This window comes from Quercus lobata, chromosome 5 (genome assembly GCF_001633185.2).
Source record: "Quercus lobata isolate SW786 chromosome 5, ValleyOak3.0 Primary Assembly, whole genome shotgun sequence".
Classification (NCBI taxonomy): domain Eukaryota; kingdom Viridiplantae; phylum Streptophyta; class Magnoliopsida; order Fagales; family Fagaceae; genus Quercus; species Quercus lobata.
In genome coordinates this window covers 37,193,030-37,205,061 of record NC_044908.1, presented here as the reverse complement: position 1 = coordinate 37,205,061, position 12,032 = coordinate 37,193,030, and the positions used below count along the sequence as shown (strand labels likewise).

The window sequence follows — 12,032 nt, the reverse complement described above, 5'->3', positions numbered from 1 at the left end:
TGAACCCAAACACCAGTCTCTAACAACAATTCCTCACTAATATTTTTCCAGCCCATCATTCATCACAAAAAAGCTTCTATTTTTTTTTTTTTTGGTCCTTTGGCTAGAGAGAAGTACAAGTAAAAAGGGGCAGGAGAAATTTATTACACAATGCAACAGAGCTTTGTATCAATAGAAGCCAAACATATGCAAAATGCTTGGAAACCTGTCAAAGGATATCTGCACAAGAAATTAAGGTTCAATGTTTAGGGTTAAATTTCTCATTTTTTTCATTTCAATGGATATAACTATCAATTATTTACTCCTAGATATAAATGTGGAAAACCTTACTTTCAATAAAATCAATACAAGTAATTGTAAAAAGGTTCTTGCATTATTACCTGTAATCCATTACATACTTTGATTTCCCCACCCTTCCAAGCTGCAAAATTGACTGTTTTCCATTCTCCTATGTTAAACCATATACTAGTAAGTATCCCAAAGTAATATGTTTCTGCAACACTCATTTAGGAACCCCTTTTTGTAAAACCAAACACACTTAAAAGCGCCTCAATTCCAATGTTGCAAGTTCCAACTGTCTACAGATATTGATAAATTTTGTCTACAAAATAAGTGTTAAATTTAGATGCTTTAAGTCTGTGCCAGTGTGATCTTTGAGTCAATGAAGTTCTAATTACCTCCAAAGTCAGTTGGAAATTTTTTACAGAACTTTGGATTCTAAGTCCAGCCCTTCCTCTGTCTCTGTAATCTAGCTCATATTGCTTTGAAATCTGGAGCAACATAAACAATTAAAAAATAGATTTGAGTCTGCTATAATGACAGAAAACACTCTCTATGCACTTACTTTGCTGTAATTCGGAACTCTTGAGAATAGCTCATGAACATGGTCTACTTTTCCCTCCCAGTCCTTTGGCAGTCCATAAATGTGTTGTACCTGGGTGAAGTTTGAATCACAGTATCCTATTTCATTAAGTCCTAAGATAGCATTAACTCAACATCAACTTTGTCTTAAAAAGTACCTTTCATATCAGATCATATTATAAATTGGTAAGGAGCTCAGATATTTTAGAACTGTTAAGCTCACCTGGTTTGCATTCTTTAACTGCATAAATTGTTGCTTGGGTATGTATGCCATCATGCTTCTATAACTTCCTGTACATGTGGCTACTGTAGGCATGAATCTGCAAAAGCACAAAAAGACCATGTAACCAGAGGGCAAGCAAGCAAGTGAAAGAGAGGGAGAGCTCAACTTTGCTTACCTGACAACAGCCAGAAGTGATTTAGATTGCATAGTTTGGGAATTGAGGCGTCTCCCCTGCCATAAAATGTAAAGTTTACTAACCAAAATTCATTATAAAGATCATCGCATATATCAGTTTTTTTTTTAATTGACAAGTTCAAAGGTAATATAACTCATTATACACATTTTAAGTTAAGAAAATGAACCTGATTCCAAATATGATATTTAGAACCAATGAGGTTAGATGTTACAACCCCAATAAAATTATCATCTGAATCAGGCACTATTCCTTTTGTATTCTGAGCTATTGTAAACTCAGACTTTCCATTGTACCGCTTGTGGTGAGCAACAGCTAGTTTCCGATCCTGTCGTCCCTGACCTTCCTGAAATCGAAAAATGAGTAAAACTTTATTCATTCATGGAAGTTTACCTTGCTCCACAAGAAAAACCAAAGACCTTCCAAATATAGATAATTAAATAATCAAACATAACTAATCAAAGCTACTTAGGAGTTCCAAAGAAAAGATGAAGCAAAAGAATTTATGTGATGAACTAAAAGAACCATGACACAAATACTTACTAGAGAGGGATTGCAGAAGCTATTAACCCCAATGCCCTAAATAGACTGGAAAGTCCGGATCCTAGCCACTTGAATATAAATTTTACAACTTCCACTATAATGAAGCATACGTTGCCTTGGCGTTGGACAAACATATCTCAATCAAGCTCCTTATTGAAAAATTGGGAACACTAAGTGATGCAAGCACCAAAATTATTTCAGATTTTATTTTATTTTTGAATTTTAAATTTTGAATTTGGTCTTTAATGTTTTGAGGATTTTATGGGATTTGTCTTGTTTATCTTCTGTTTCCTTTGTTCAATTTTCCTACCCCAGTCCTGCATCACTAAGTCTAGTTAATTGAGTAGTACCTCAATTTAACAAACAGGTCTGAGCATCCCCATGGTGGTTAGAAGTTAGAACACACCAGAGCTTGCACACCATTTAAATCATTGATTTGAAAAACACTAGCGTATTGAACATTAGCCAGTTAGCCACTGATAACAGACTGTCACAGGCTCAAAGGGCTACTCACAAACCAACTTGATGACCACTAAAGCCAACCAATTTTAGTTTAGAATCCTCACTTCATTATTACATTCAGTAGTTAACTCGCAACATTGGACTCAAAACACCACTTAAAGAATGGTCGGGAAAAAAAATACATAGAAAAGTATAATTACCTTTGCAAGTACGATATTTTTCATAAAACCTATAGTCTAATAAGATTATCCGCATTTGACCTTCCTGTTAAAACAATTCATAAGGCTACCATTCCTTCTACAAATGGAGTCATTCTCACTTTGTTCATTATTCAAAAAAGCAACTGCTTATATTAGATTTAAATTCTCATTATCATAAAATTTCTTATTTACTTTCTAAAGTTTCAAAAGTAAAGAAATTATTCCAGAGTCCAAGACCACCATGGACTTTCAATTCAAATGACAGGATGTGGTAAAAATGAATTTCCATAAATATTTGGCTACATGACAGGCCTAAGTATCCCCTAGAATTATAAGTTTAGAAATCCTGATTCAACCACCAAACATAATAATGAAGGGAGACATCAGTGAAAGATTTAAAGTCATATTTATCCTAGTGCCAGAGTATCAAAGATGTACATCTGTATGGGCGGACTCATAATACCTAAAGTAACCTAATTTTCAATTGAATTCGGATAGGCTTTCATTTCTGCCATCCTAAAACAAATATTCAGATTCCCATGACCAGAAACTGCCACCAAAGATGTTGAATTGAAATTTCTCAAAATTAGTTGACTGCAATGACATGAATTGACCATAGCCCATAAAATTAATGCTGATAAACATCTCAGAAACCCATAGATTGTTTTTATGCAATAATTTCTAGCAAATTGTTTAACTACTTGAGAGTAAAATGACCACCGATAAAAACTCTTATGAGTAAAATGTTTCCCATTGGGATTTCCCCTCCAACAACATTGCAAGTTTGCAACAACCATTGCCAAAATCAGATATACAACCGTGTCAAGCATACATGTACTAAGCAAAATTACAAATACAGAGAAAGAAAAATTCAATGATTCCAAATACTAGGTGGTATATTTAAAAGAATAAATAAATAAATCATAGTTCGGAAGAAAAAGAAAATATAACATGTAGGCTTTGCAAGCTACAGGGATCTTACATTGGTATAAAGAGAGTATAGAGTACCCCGATGAAGTCCCTCTGGAGAAGCTTCTTCTTTCACAATTACACAAGTACACCTTCCGATATCCAGAGGCAATGGCCTACACAACAAGGACCTGACCAAACACAAATACAAATACATATATTATATCAATAAAAGTTTGTATGAAAACACCAAAAAGGAATCGAGAAGAGAAAAGCAACCTATTAGGCAGTGTAGACCAAGAAGAAGCCGGAGCAGCTTCGGAATCGGAATAGTCCCAAATATTCAAAGAACTGGAATTCTCGGACTCAGGGGGTTCCCAAACCTTAGAGGGGAAAAAGGCCTTGTCGGGCTCATTCATTTGCATGCAAAACTGAAGCGAAGAAGGCTTCAAGTTCACCAAGACCCTGGTGTTGGTAGATAAAGATTTGTTGATATGATTAGAAATAGAAGAAGAGAAAGCAAAACCATTTGCATTTTGTTTGTGCTTCCTGTTAGTGTTAGTGTTGGGCTCATCGTTCTCTTTGTCAATGTTGTCAATGTCGTCAGTAGTGAATATGATGTCTGGGGTTCTGGTACCTCCTTCGCTGCAGCTACGGTTGTGTTTGAGTTGGTCATTGAGAGGGTTGACATAGAGGGAGTTGTACGAGGATTGCCTTGGCATTGAGGATTTCTTGCATACGCTCATCATTGCCATTGCCTAGCTTGAAGCTTCTCTCTCTCCCTCTATCTGAGACTCAGAGAGAAGATTGAGTCTTTGATGGATTTTGAATTTGAATGCTGTCCACCTGTGGGAATGTTGCTGTTGGATAATGGGATTAGGTAGATATATTGAAATCCGTCACATTGAGAAAGAGAGAAGAAGGAAAGTTGGAGTTTCAATCAAGGAGTTTTATCTTGTTTGTGTGTCAAAGGGGTATTTTGAATTTGAATAGGCATGGGGAATTGTGAGGTTTTTTTTTTTTTTTTTTTTTCGTCCTTGGGTGGTGGGAATTGGGATGTTTTTATATTATATGTGTCAAATAAATAATGTTTGTTTGGTGGGGCTAACAGTAACTTTTCGAAGTTTCAAAACTCTTTTGGCCTTTTGTACGTGTTTAGGTTTGACTGGTAGAAAGAGACAAGGGTGTGTAATAACAAGGAGCAGCGGGAATTATGTTTGAATATAGAGTTGTCCATGGGTGTTTTATTGAAACTCAATTGTATTGTTTGTAATTGCTACTGAGTTTCAATAAAACACTCATGGACAACTCCATATTCAAGTGTTTAAATTATTATTATTAATTTTTTTTCAGTTTTTTTTTTTAATATATACAATGAGTGATTAAATCCTAATAGTATGTATGTATGAGTGCGTGACACCAAGATTTTTTTTTTTTTTTTTTAATGAACAAGATGTTTCATTTTGGGGATGGGCTCATTTCCCGTTATTATTTCTTCTGTTATCTCCAGTTTTAAAACAAATGCATTACATCTGGCAATTATCTAATCTAAGGATATTCATTAAGCTACGTCACATGAGCAAAATTTTATCCCATTTAACAGAGATTAATACAAAAACTCTGCTTCTCGTGCTCAAAATTTTCACAAAAAACCATTTCGCTGAAACCTCTGAGCAACCCGCTTAAATATCTAACAATTCCAAAATCTTCCAGTCATTCGAATTCCAACCCAACAAAGAAGATTTGCTTTCTACTGAGTGTACTTGCAATACCTTGGGAAAAGAATAAAAAATAAAAGGAAGGGTATTTAAGTAAATCTCTTGTGAGGTCAATTTTATAATTTATATAAGGGAGTTTTTAGAAAATAAGGTTGAAACTCTAACTATATATAAGCTTATTAATTCAACGTATATGAAGAGATATTTTGAGAGAGGAGACTACCCAAAAGACTAAAGTAGAGAAGGATTGACTACACTTTTGAGATAAGAGCCTAAGAATCACTTTCTTGTCAAATCTAAGCATTACGTAGAATTAGAGTTTTTTTTTTTTTTTTTTTAGTGTGGGTATTTTGGCCAGTAGTGAAACTATTTAATTATTCAAGAGTTTTAATGATACAAACGAAGAAAAGTTTGGATTTATTTTCGATAAATTAGAAATTGTTACTGCAGATTCTTCTATGTTCAGTAACTTAATGTTTATATATGCCTTTTGTTGCGTTGAATGAAGATGGAATTTGCAAATTTTTAGACTTCGTGAGACAAGTTTCTGCACAGCCCTTTATTAAAGGAATAGTACCGAATTAATGGGGTTGAGATCTGACAAGTTTTTAAAAAAAAAAAAAATTGTGTATCTAGTTTTGTCCTTATCTCAAAAGTGAACTAAGGGCAGCAGGTGGCAAAAAGTAAAGGAAATATATATTATGAATATGTGGTTTTTTTGTGAGTTAATAATGAGAAATTATTAGTTTTTTTTAGTAGTTTCTCTTTTAGTTGGGTACCATTATAAGTTTTTCTTAAATTATTTGATTATTGAGTAAATGGTACTTATAAAATTGTTTTAGGTGAAATCTAAGGATTTTTAGAGGAAGTGTTAGGCAAAAGTTCCTTTTGGAATAGCTTTTGGAGGTAAGAAACCTTATCCTAATTGTATTCTATTTTGCTTATATTAATGTGTTTTTAACTACTAAAAATTGTTCATAATTGATAGAATTTTTATTTCAGTACTACTAATTTCAAGTAAAGGATTATTACAAATATATTTTAATATTTAGTATATGATTTTTATATACATGCTTGAATAAGATATATTTTGTTAGAAACTATGATTTCATATATATGATTATGGACAATCTAACTATGAATTGATTTTGATACCCAGCCAATGGGGGTTATTCATTGGTATTCTGATATCCAAACCAATGGGGGTTATTCGTTGGTACTCTGATACCCAGCCAATGGGAGTTATTCATTAATATTTTTATACACAAACCAATGGAGGTTATTCATTGGTACTCTCTGATACCCAAGCCAATGGGGTTATTCATTGGTACTCTGATGCTCAGTCACGGGGATATAGCATGACCATAGTCATAAGATTGTTAAGAATATGAATTATGTTTGAATATTTGAACTATTTTGAGTCCTTAAAACTACATATGTGAAATTGGAAATGTTTGAGTATTTGAAATATTTTGATTCATTAAAACTTCTTACGTATTTTTGAAACCTATTGTAAGTTATAGCTTTTGATATATGAAAAATTGACTATTTTCTAAATCATCTATGATATATTTGTAAAATTAAAGTATGTGATCAATGTGCAACTTATATTTTAAGACTACGAAACTTCTTCAGTTATTTTGGAAACACATAGTATATTATAACTTTGAAAACACATAATACATCTTATCCTTTACACATCTATTGCTAGATAAAACTTATTAGAATTTTGGTTACTTATTGAGTTGTTAGCTCAACCCTTTTTCCCCTCCAGTTTCAAATTATGAAAAATAGCAAGTTTTGGGAGTTTTGATGTTATGTTGTGAGCAGGAAAAGAAGCTTAGTGATTGTGGGATTGGATGGTCTTCTAATAGTTTTATATTTATTGGCCAATTGGCATTATGTACATGAGGTTTGGATTTTGTTTCTATTAAATTATTGGAGATCAATTCATAAAGAAATTGTTGAGATATTTTGGATTTATTTGATTTAATTTTTTAAGATTAATTTTAGTTGCTAAAAAGGCTTTGCACACTTGTAGAGTGCTTACTTTATAAGCGTGCGCCAGTTGTCACATGCTTATCTTTATAGTTGGATTCGGGGTGTGACAATTTAATGGTATCAAAGCCAGGTTATGATCTTGTAGACTTTATGCTAGGTTTTGATTTAGAATGAAATCTGCGCCCTAGGCATTACAATTCTAGTTATTGTTTATGAAGGTTATTAGGTCATAGATAGTGTTCTTTTGATGACTTGATGAGAAGTGTAAGTAAGGTTCCATCATATGATGATTTTGTTAGGACATATGTGTTTCACATTAAGAACATATGTCATGATTTTATGTAATTGGCTTATCCTTTGACAAAACACACTTTACTTGTATTTGGGTAGATTTAGAATGTGTTTAAATACTTCAAAAAACCATGTTTTAAGATCAAGTATTGAAGCCTTCAAGTCTGTCCAAGAAAACAAGTTGATAGTGCAAATTCATTAAAACTCGACAGCTAACTCGACAGCCGTATCTATCGAGGTTAAGAAAGCTGTTCAACATTCGATGTGCTCAACACCTACCCGACAGCTACTCGACACCCCCTATCTATCGAGGTTTAAGATTTTTAGAATTCAAATATGATTTTCTTGAGATCCATGAATTTGTCTTTGGGTTTTCTTTTCTCCTAACCCTAGACATATAAAAGGATTGTTTTAAGGACCGTCAAAGTGTTCACAAGTTGCACAAGCTTTGAGAAAACTCTCTTTAAGCAAATTGTGACCGGAGACAAAGTTCTTGCCTTAGTTCCTCTCTTTTCTCTTGAAGAAGTTGCTGCGTATGTACACCAAAGGGTTTTATGACCAAGCATCTTCTTGATCTTCATCGTGTGGATAAACTAAAGAACTTTGCAACCAACAACCTTCTTAGTTGGTGATTGAAGTCGCGTACTGGGATCTGCGCAATTGGTTAGTCACATACTTGGGAGTCATGCATCTAAAAGGGGAACTGTCACTATAGAACAAGTCCAATTAGGTATTGGGGTAAGGGTTCAACTGTAGGTTGGTAAAGTACTTGGGATTCCTTTACTTGTAACCGCTTGTTGTGATAATAGTGGAGTTTCGGGAGTGGCGACTTGAAAATCATCCGGTGGGGTTTTTGCCGTTGGGTTTTCTCCATTCGTAAACAAATCACTGTATTATTTATTTTCCGCTGCATTATTAGTTTATTGGTGATTTGTTTGTGCTATCACGCGTTTGTATGATAAATTGATTAATTAATAACTTGGCTAATTAATTAATTAATTCCTATCATAATGGGTCATTCAGTTTGTGGCCTATCAAGTGGTATCAGAGCAGGCACACTCTGATTAGGGTTTAATCTTTGCTGTGTTGATCCATTGATGGCACTAACTATGCATACTGGAAAGTACGCATGAGAGCTTTCTTGCAATCTCTAAATGAGAAAGTGTGGCAAGCTATGGAGATATGCTGGGCTAAGCCTACAGAAGCGCCAGCCGACTGGGATGATGCCAAGATTAAGGCGGCAAACTTTAACAGCAGAGCATTGAATGCATTGTTTAGTGCAATCACCAATGAGGAGTTCAAGAAGATATCCTCAACTGAAACTGCTAAGGAGGCTTGGACCATCCTCCAAACAACCTATGAGTGTACAAAGGCTGTAAAAGATTCAAAGCTTCAGATGCTCATTACAAGCTTTGAAGAGATAAAAATGGAGGAGGATGAGTCTTTCGATGAATTCTATACCAAGCTAAAGGACATAGTGAACTCATCCTTCAATCTTGGGGCAACCATTCCTGAACCTAAGATTGTAAGGAAAGTGCTCAGATCTCTACCTGAGAGATTTCATGCCAAGATCACGGCAATAGAGGAATCAAAGGATATTGATAAGATTCCTTTGACTGAGCTGGTTGGAAACTTGCAGACCTACAAGTTAGGGTTGACTAGAATTGGCAAGACAGATAAAGGCAAGAGCATGGCACTGAAGGCCAAGAGCAGTGAGACAGATGAATCTTCTGATGATGAAGATTCCAAGATGAAGTCCTACATCACCAGGAAGTTTAAAATGTTTATGAAGAATGCCAATGGAAAGGGTTTCGACAAGGACCACAGGCAATCTAGTTCTTCTCAGTTTAAAGGCCAAGACAAAGGGAAGAAGAATGCTAAGGAAGGTGGTCAGTACACTGTTCCCGCAGGACCTAAGTGCTTTACGTGTCAAGGCTTCGGTCACATGAAGCATGAGTGTCCTACATACCTCAAGAGCATTGGGAAAAGCAAGGCAATTGCTGTTACCTTGAGTGACATCGAGCCTAAGGATGATTCCGACAATAAGGATGACGGAATCTTAAATGCCTTCACAGCCATTGTTGATCCTACTGATGGGATTATTGAAGATGTGGTTGAAGAGGAGGAATTGGTGGAATCCAAATTTGAGAAGATGGATGATCAAGATGACATCTATACAGCCTATAAGAAGCTGTACAAGCTTTCTGAGAAGCATGAGAAACTATATAGGCTAACCACTAAGAAGCTCAGTGATGTGAAACTTAATCGTGAGGAGCTTTCCACAAAGTTTGATGAAGTCAATCAGACTATTGGAGCACTGAGGTTCGAGAACACTTTCTTGGCTGAGAAGACCAAGAAGCTTGAAGCGGAGCTGTTTCAAGTTAGAGCTCAATTGGAGAGGACTTCAAATGCAAAGTTTGATGATATGCTCGGCATTCAGAAATTTGGTTCAGATCGAACAGGTTCAGGGTATAGTCTTTCTTCCTCTAATACTGCTTCTTTTAGTACTACTGTTTTTGTTCCTCCTGCTAATAATGTCAAAATTGAGAACAATGAGATTAAAACTGAATTAGCTAGTGAGAACATAGACAAGGGTAAATCTATCTTAGGAGCACCCCTTAAGCTTAAGAAGAAAGATATTAAAAACCCTAGGGCTAAGAAGGCTAACTCTCAAAAGCCTAAATAAAAGAAGCAGCATCTCTGTCATCATTGTGGAACTGCCGGTCACACTCAACCAAATTGCTACAAGTGGCTTGCCACTCAACAGATCAACAGCATGATAGCATCTGGGAACCAGAATCAGCTTCAATCCTCTCTTACTTCCCTTGGAAATCTTCTCAAAGCCCTCATGTTCCTTTCGAACTTGAACGGTTTTTCCCCCTCACTGCCGGTTCAAGGGTTTAATCAAAAGAAGGGTTCTTCCAGGGTGTAGAAGGAAAACGGCTCCAAGTGATTTTGTCATTTTTTTCTCTCTCTTCTTGTTTTTATGTGTGCATTACTTTTGTGTTTTTTGCTTTCAAGTTTTGAGTCAGTCTAGTTTTTATGCTTTGGTTGTTTAACATGTTTTTGTTTGGTTATTTTTCTATTTTGCATTGTTTTGTTTTTCATATAAAAAAAAAAAATTGAAAAATCAGAAAAATACAAAAACAATGTGTGTTTTGTGTACTTTGGATGGCCGTTGAAACAAAGTCTTCTAAACTTTGTATCATTTGTAGATTAGATGAGCATCTCTATGCACAACTAAGCAAGTGAGCTTTGTGGCTCTTGTTTGTGATGAGTAAGATTAAGTTGTCTCTTATACTTAACACTCATATCACTCTTTTTGACGGGAAAGACTAAAAAATCCTAAAAGAAAGACATTAATAACCATTTCATCACTGTTGCCCGCCAATCATAATATGACACATGTATGTTTCGACATAGCAAAAGTGCAGTGTCAATGACATTTGTGTGCTTAGACATAGCAAAATTAAAATGTCAAATATCATTGGGTATTTCTTTTCTCTCTCTAATATGCCCATGCGTGATATGCTTAAAAGAAAAATATGCAAAGAAAAATCAAAAGCAAAAAGATCAAAAATGCTTTAAAATGATTGCAAGCGTGTATTCTAGGAGATGTGGGAGTTATAGGATGTACTTCAAAGGTGATTACCCCATCAAGCAATTATGATTGTGTGTGAGTTAAAGTGATTTTCTCATATCTCAAATCGTCATAACATGTATACACTTATGCAATCTTGTAATGTTTTTCACACACAACATGCAATATTCTTTACTATTCTTGATACATATGCAGGTACAATATGATTTGGCCATCACAATGTTTTACATGTGTTAATGTATGCTCACTAAACTGTCGTGATTTATTTTTGAAATATAAAATTGGTTAGACTTATTTAGTGTGTGTGTGTGTGTGTGTGTGTGTGTGTGTGTGTGTGTGTGTGTGTGTGTGTGTGTTTCTTTTTTGGAGATCCATGTGCTTAAAATTATTATTGAGAGATGATTTTAAGAGCTTAATATGTTGAGTGGATTATTGGTAGAGTTGCTTGTTGGATTGCATTCATGTCTGTGTTTTTCAAATCTTGAAAAACTGATTTTAAATGCTGGCTCAACACCTCCTCGATACCTTGCTGTCTATCGAGCATCTTCAACTTTTTCTAATCGTAATCCCGATAGCTTCTTGATACCTAGTGGATCGATTGAGAATGGTTCTGCATCCTCGATAGCTTCTCGACATCTGGTGGATTGATCAATCTTCTATTCTTGGTTCTGTTGAGTTGTTCCTTGACACCTCCTTGATACCTAAGTTGTCGACAACCATTTTTCTCAACACCTCCTCGACAGATATTTCGATACCTCTCAATCCCTGCATTTATTGAGATTTACTGCCAGTACTATTTATACATCCTATGCGATTCGTCTCTCATTTCAATCGATCTCTCTCTCGATACTTCTTTGATTTCTCTCCCAAATTCTCTCATCTCACTCCTTTAACTTTTCCTTAAGGTTTCTTCAAGCTTTTTCAAGTTTTTCTTCACTTGGTAAGCTTCTAATCCTTTCACATTCATGCATTTCATGTTTTGAAACCTAGGTTTTGGGGTTTTTCAAAATTGATGAGTTTTTATTGAAAT

At 35.0% G+C, this 12,032-nt stretch overlaps 1 protein-coding gene across 2 annotated transcripts; it reads right to left on the bottom strand.

The window, feature by feature from the left end:
- LOC115988962 (tubby-like protein 8) lies at positions 1-4,412 on the bottom strand. Of its 2 annotated transcripts, none has more exons than XM_031112600.1 (9): positions 3,671-4,412; positions 3,465-3,582; positions 1,447-1,623; positions 1,260-1,315; positions 1,085-1,181; positions 845-934; positions 678-770; positions 381-448; positions 1-219 (listed from the first exon to the last, which is right to left on the bottom strand). In XM_031112600.1, the coding sequence occupies exons 1-9, from the start codon at positions 4,144-4,146 to the stop codon at positions 144-146; spliced, it is 1,251 nt and encodes a 416-aa protein (XP_030968460.1). In that variant the 5' UTR covers positions 4,147-4,412; the 3' UTR covers positions 1-143. The 2 variants fall into 2 exon arrangements, with proteins under 2 accessions (XP_030968460.1, XP_030968459.1); XM_031112599.1 differs by having other exon boundaries at positions 1,495-1,623.
- Between the last annotated feature and the right edge of the window lie 7,620 nt (positions 4,413-12,032).

Excerpts from the sequence above, each read along its gene's own strand:
- LOC115988962 (XM_031112600.1), bottom strand. The coding sequence starts at position 4,146 with ATGGCAATGATGAGCGTATGCAAGAAATCCTCAATGCCAAGGCAATCC. Across the intron at positions 3,583-3,670 it reads TGGTCTACACTGCCTAATAG|GTCCTTGTTGTGTAGGCCAT; the intron begins GTTGCTTTTCTC and ends GTGTTTGGTCAG. Across the intron at positions 771-844 it reads GAGTTCCGAATTACAGCAAA|ATTTCAAAGCAATATGAGCT; the intron begins GTAAGTGCATAG and ends ATGTTGCTCCAG.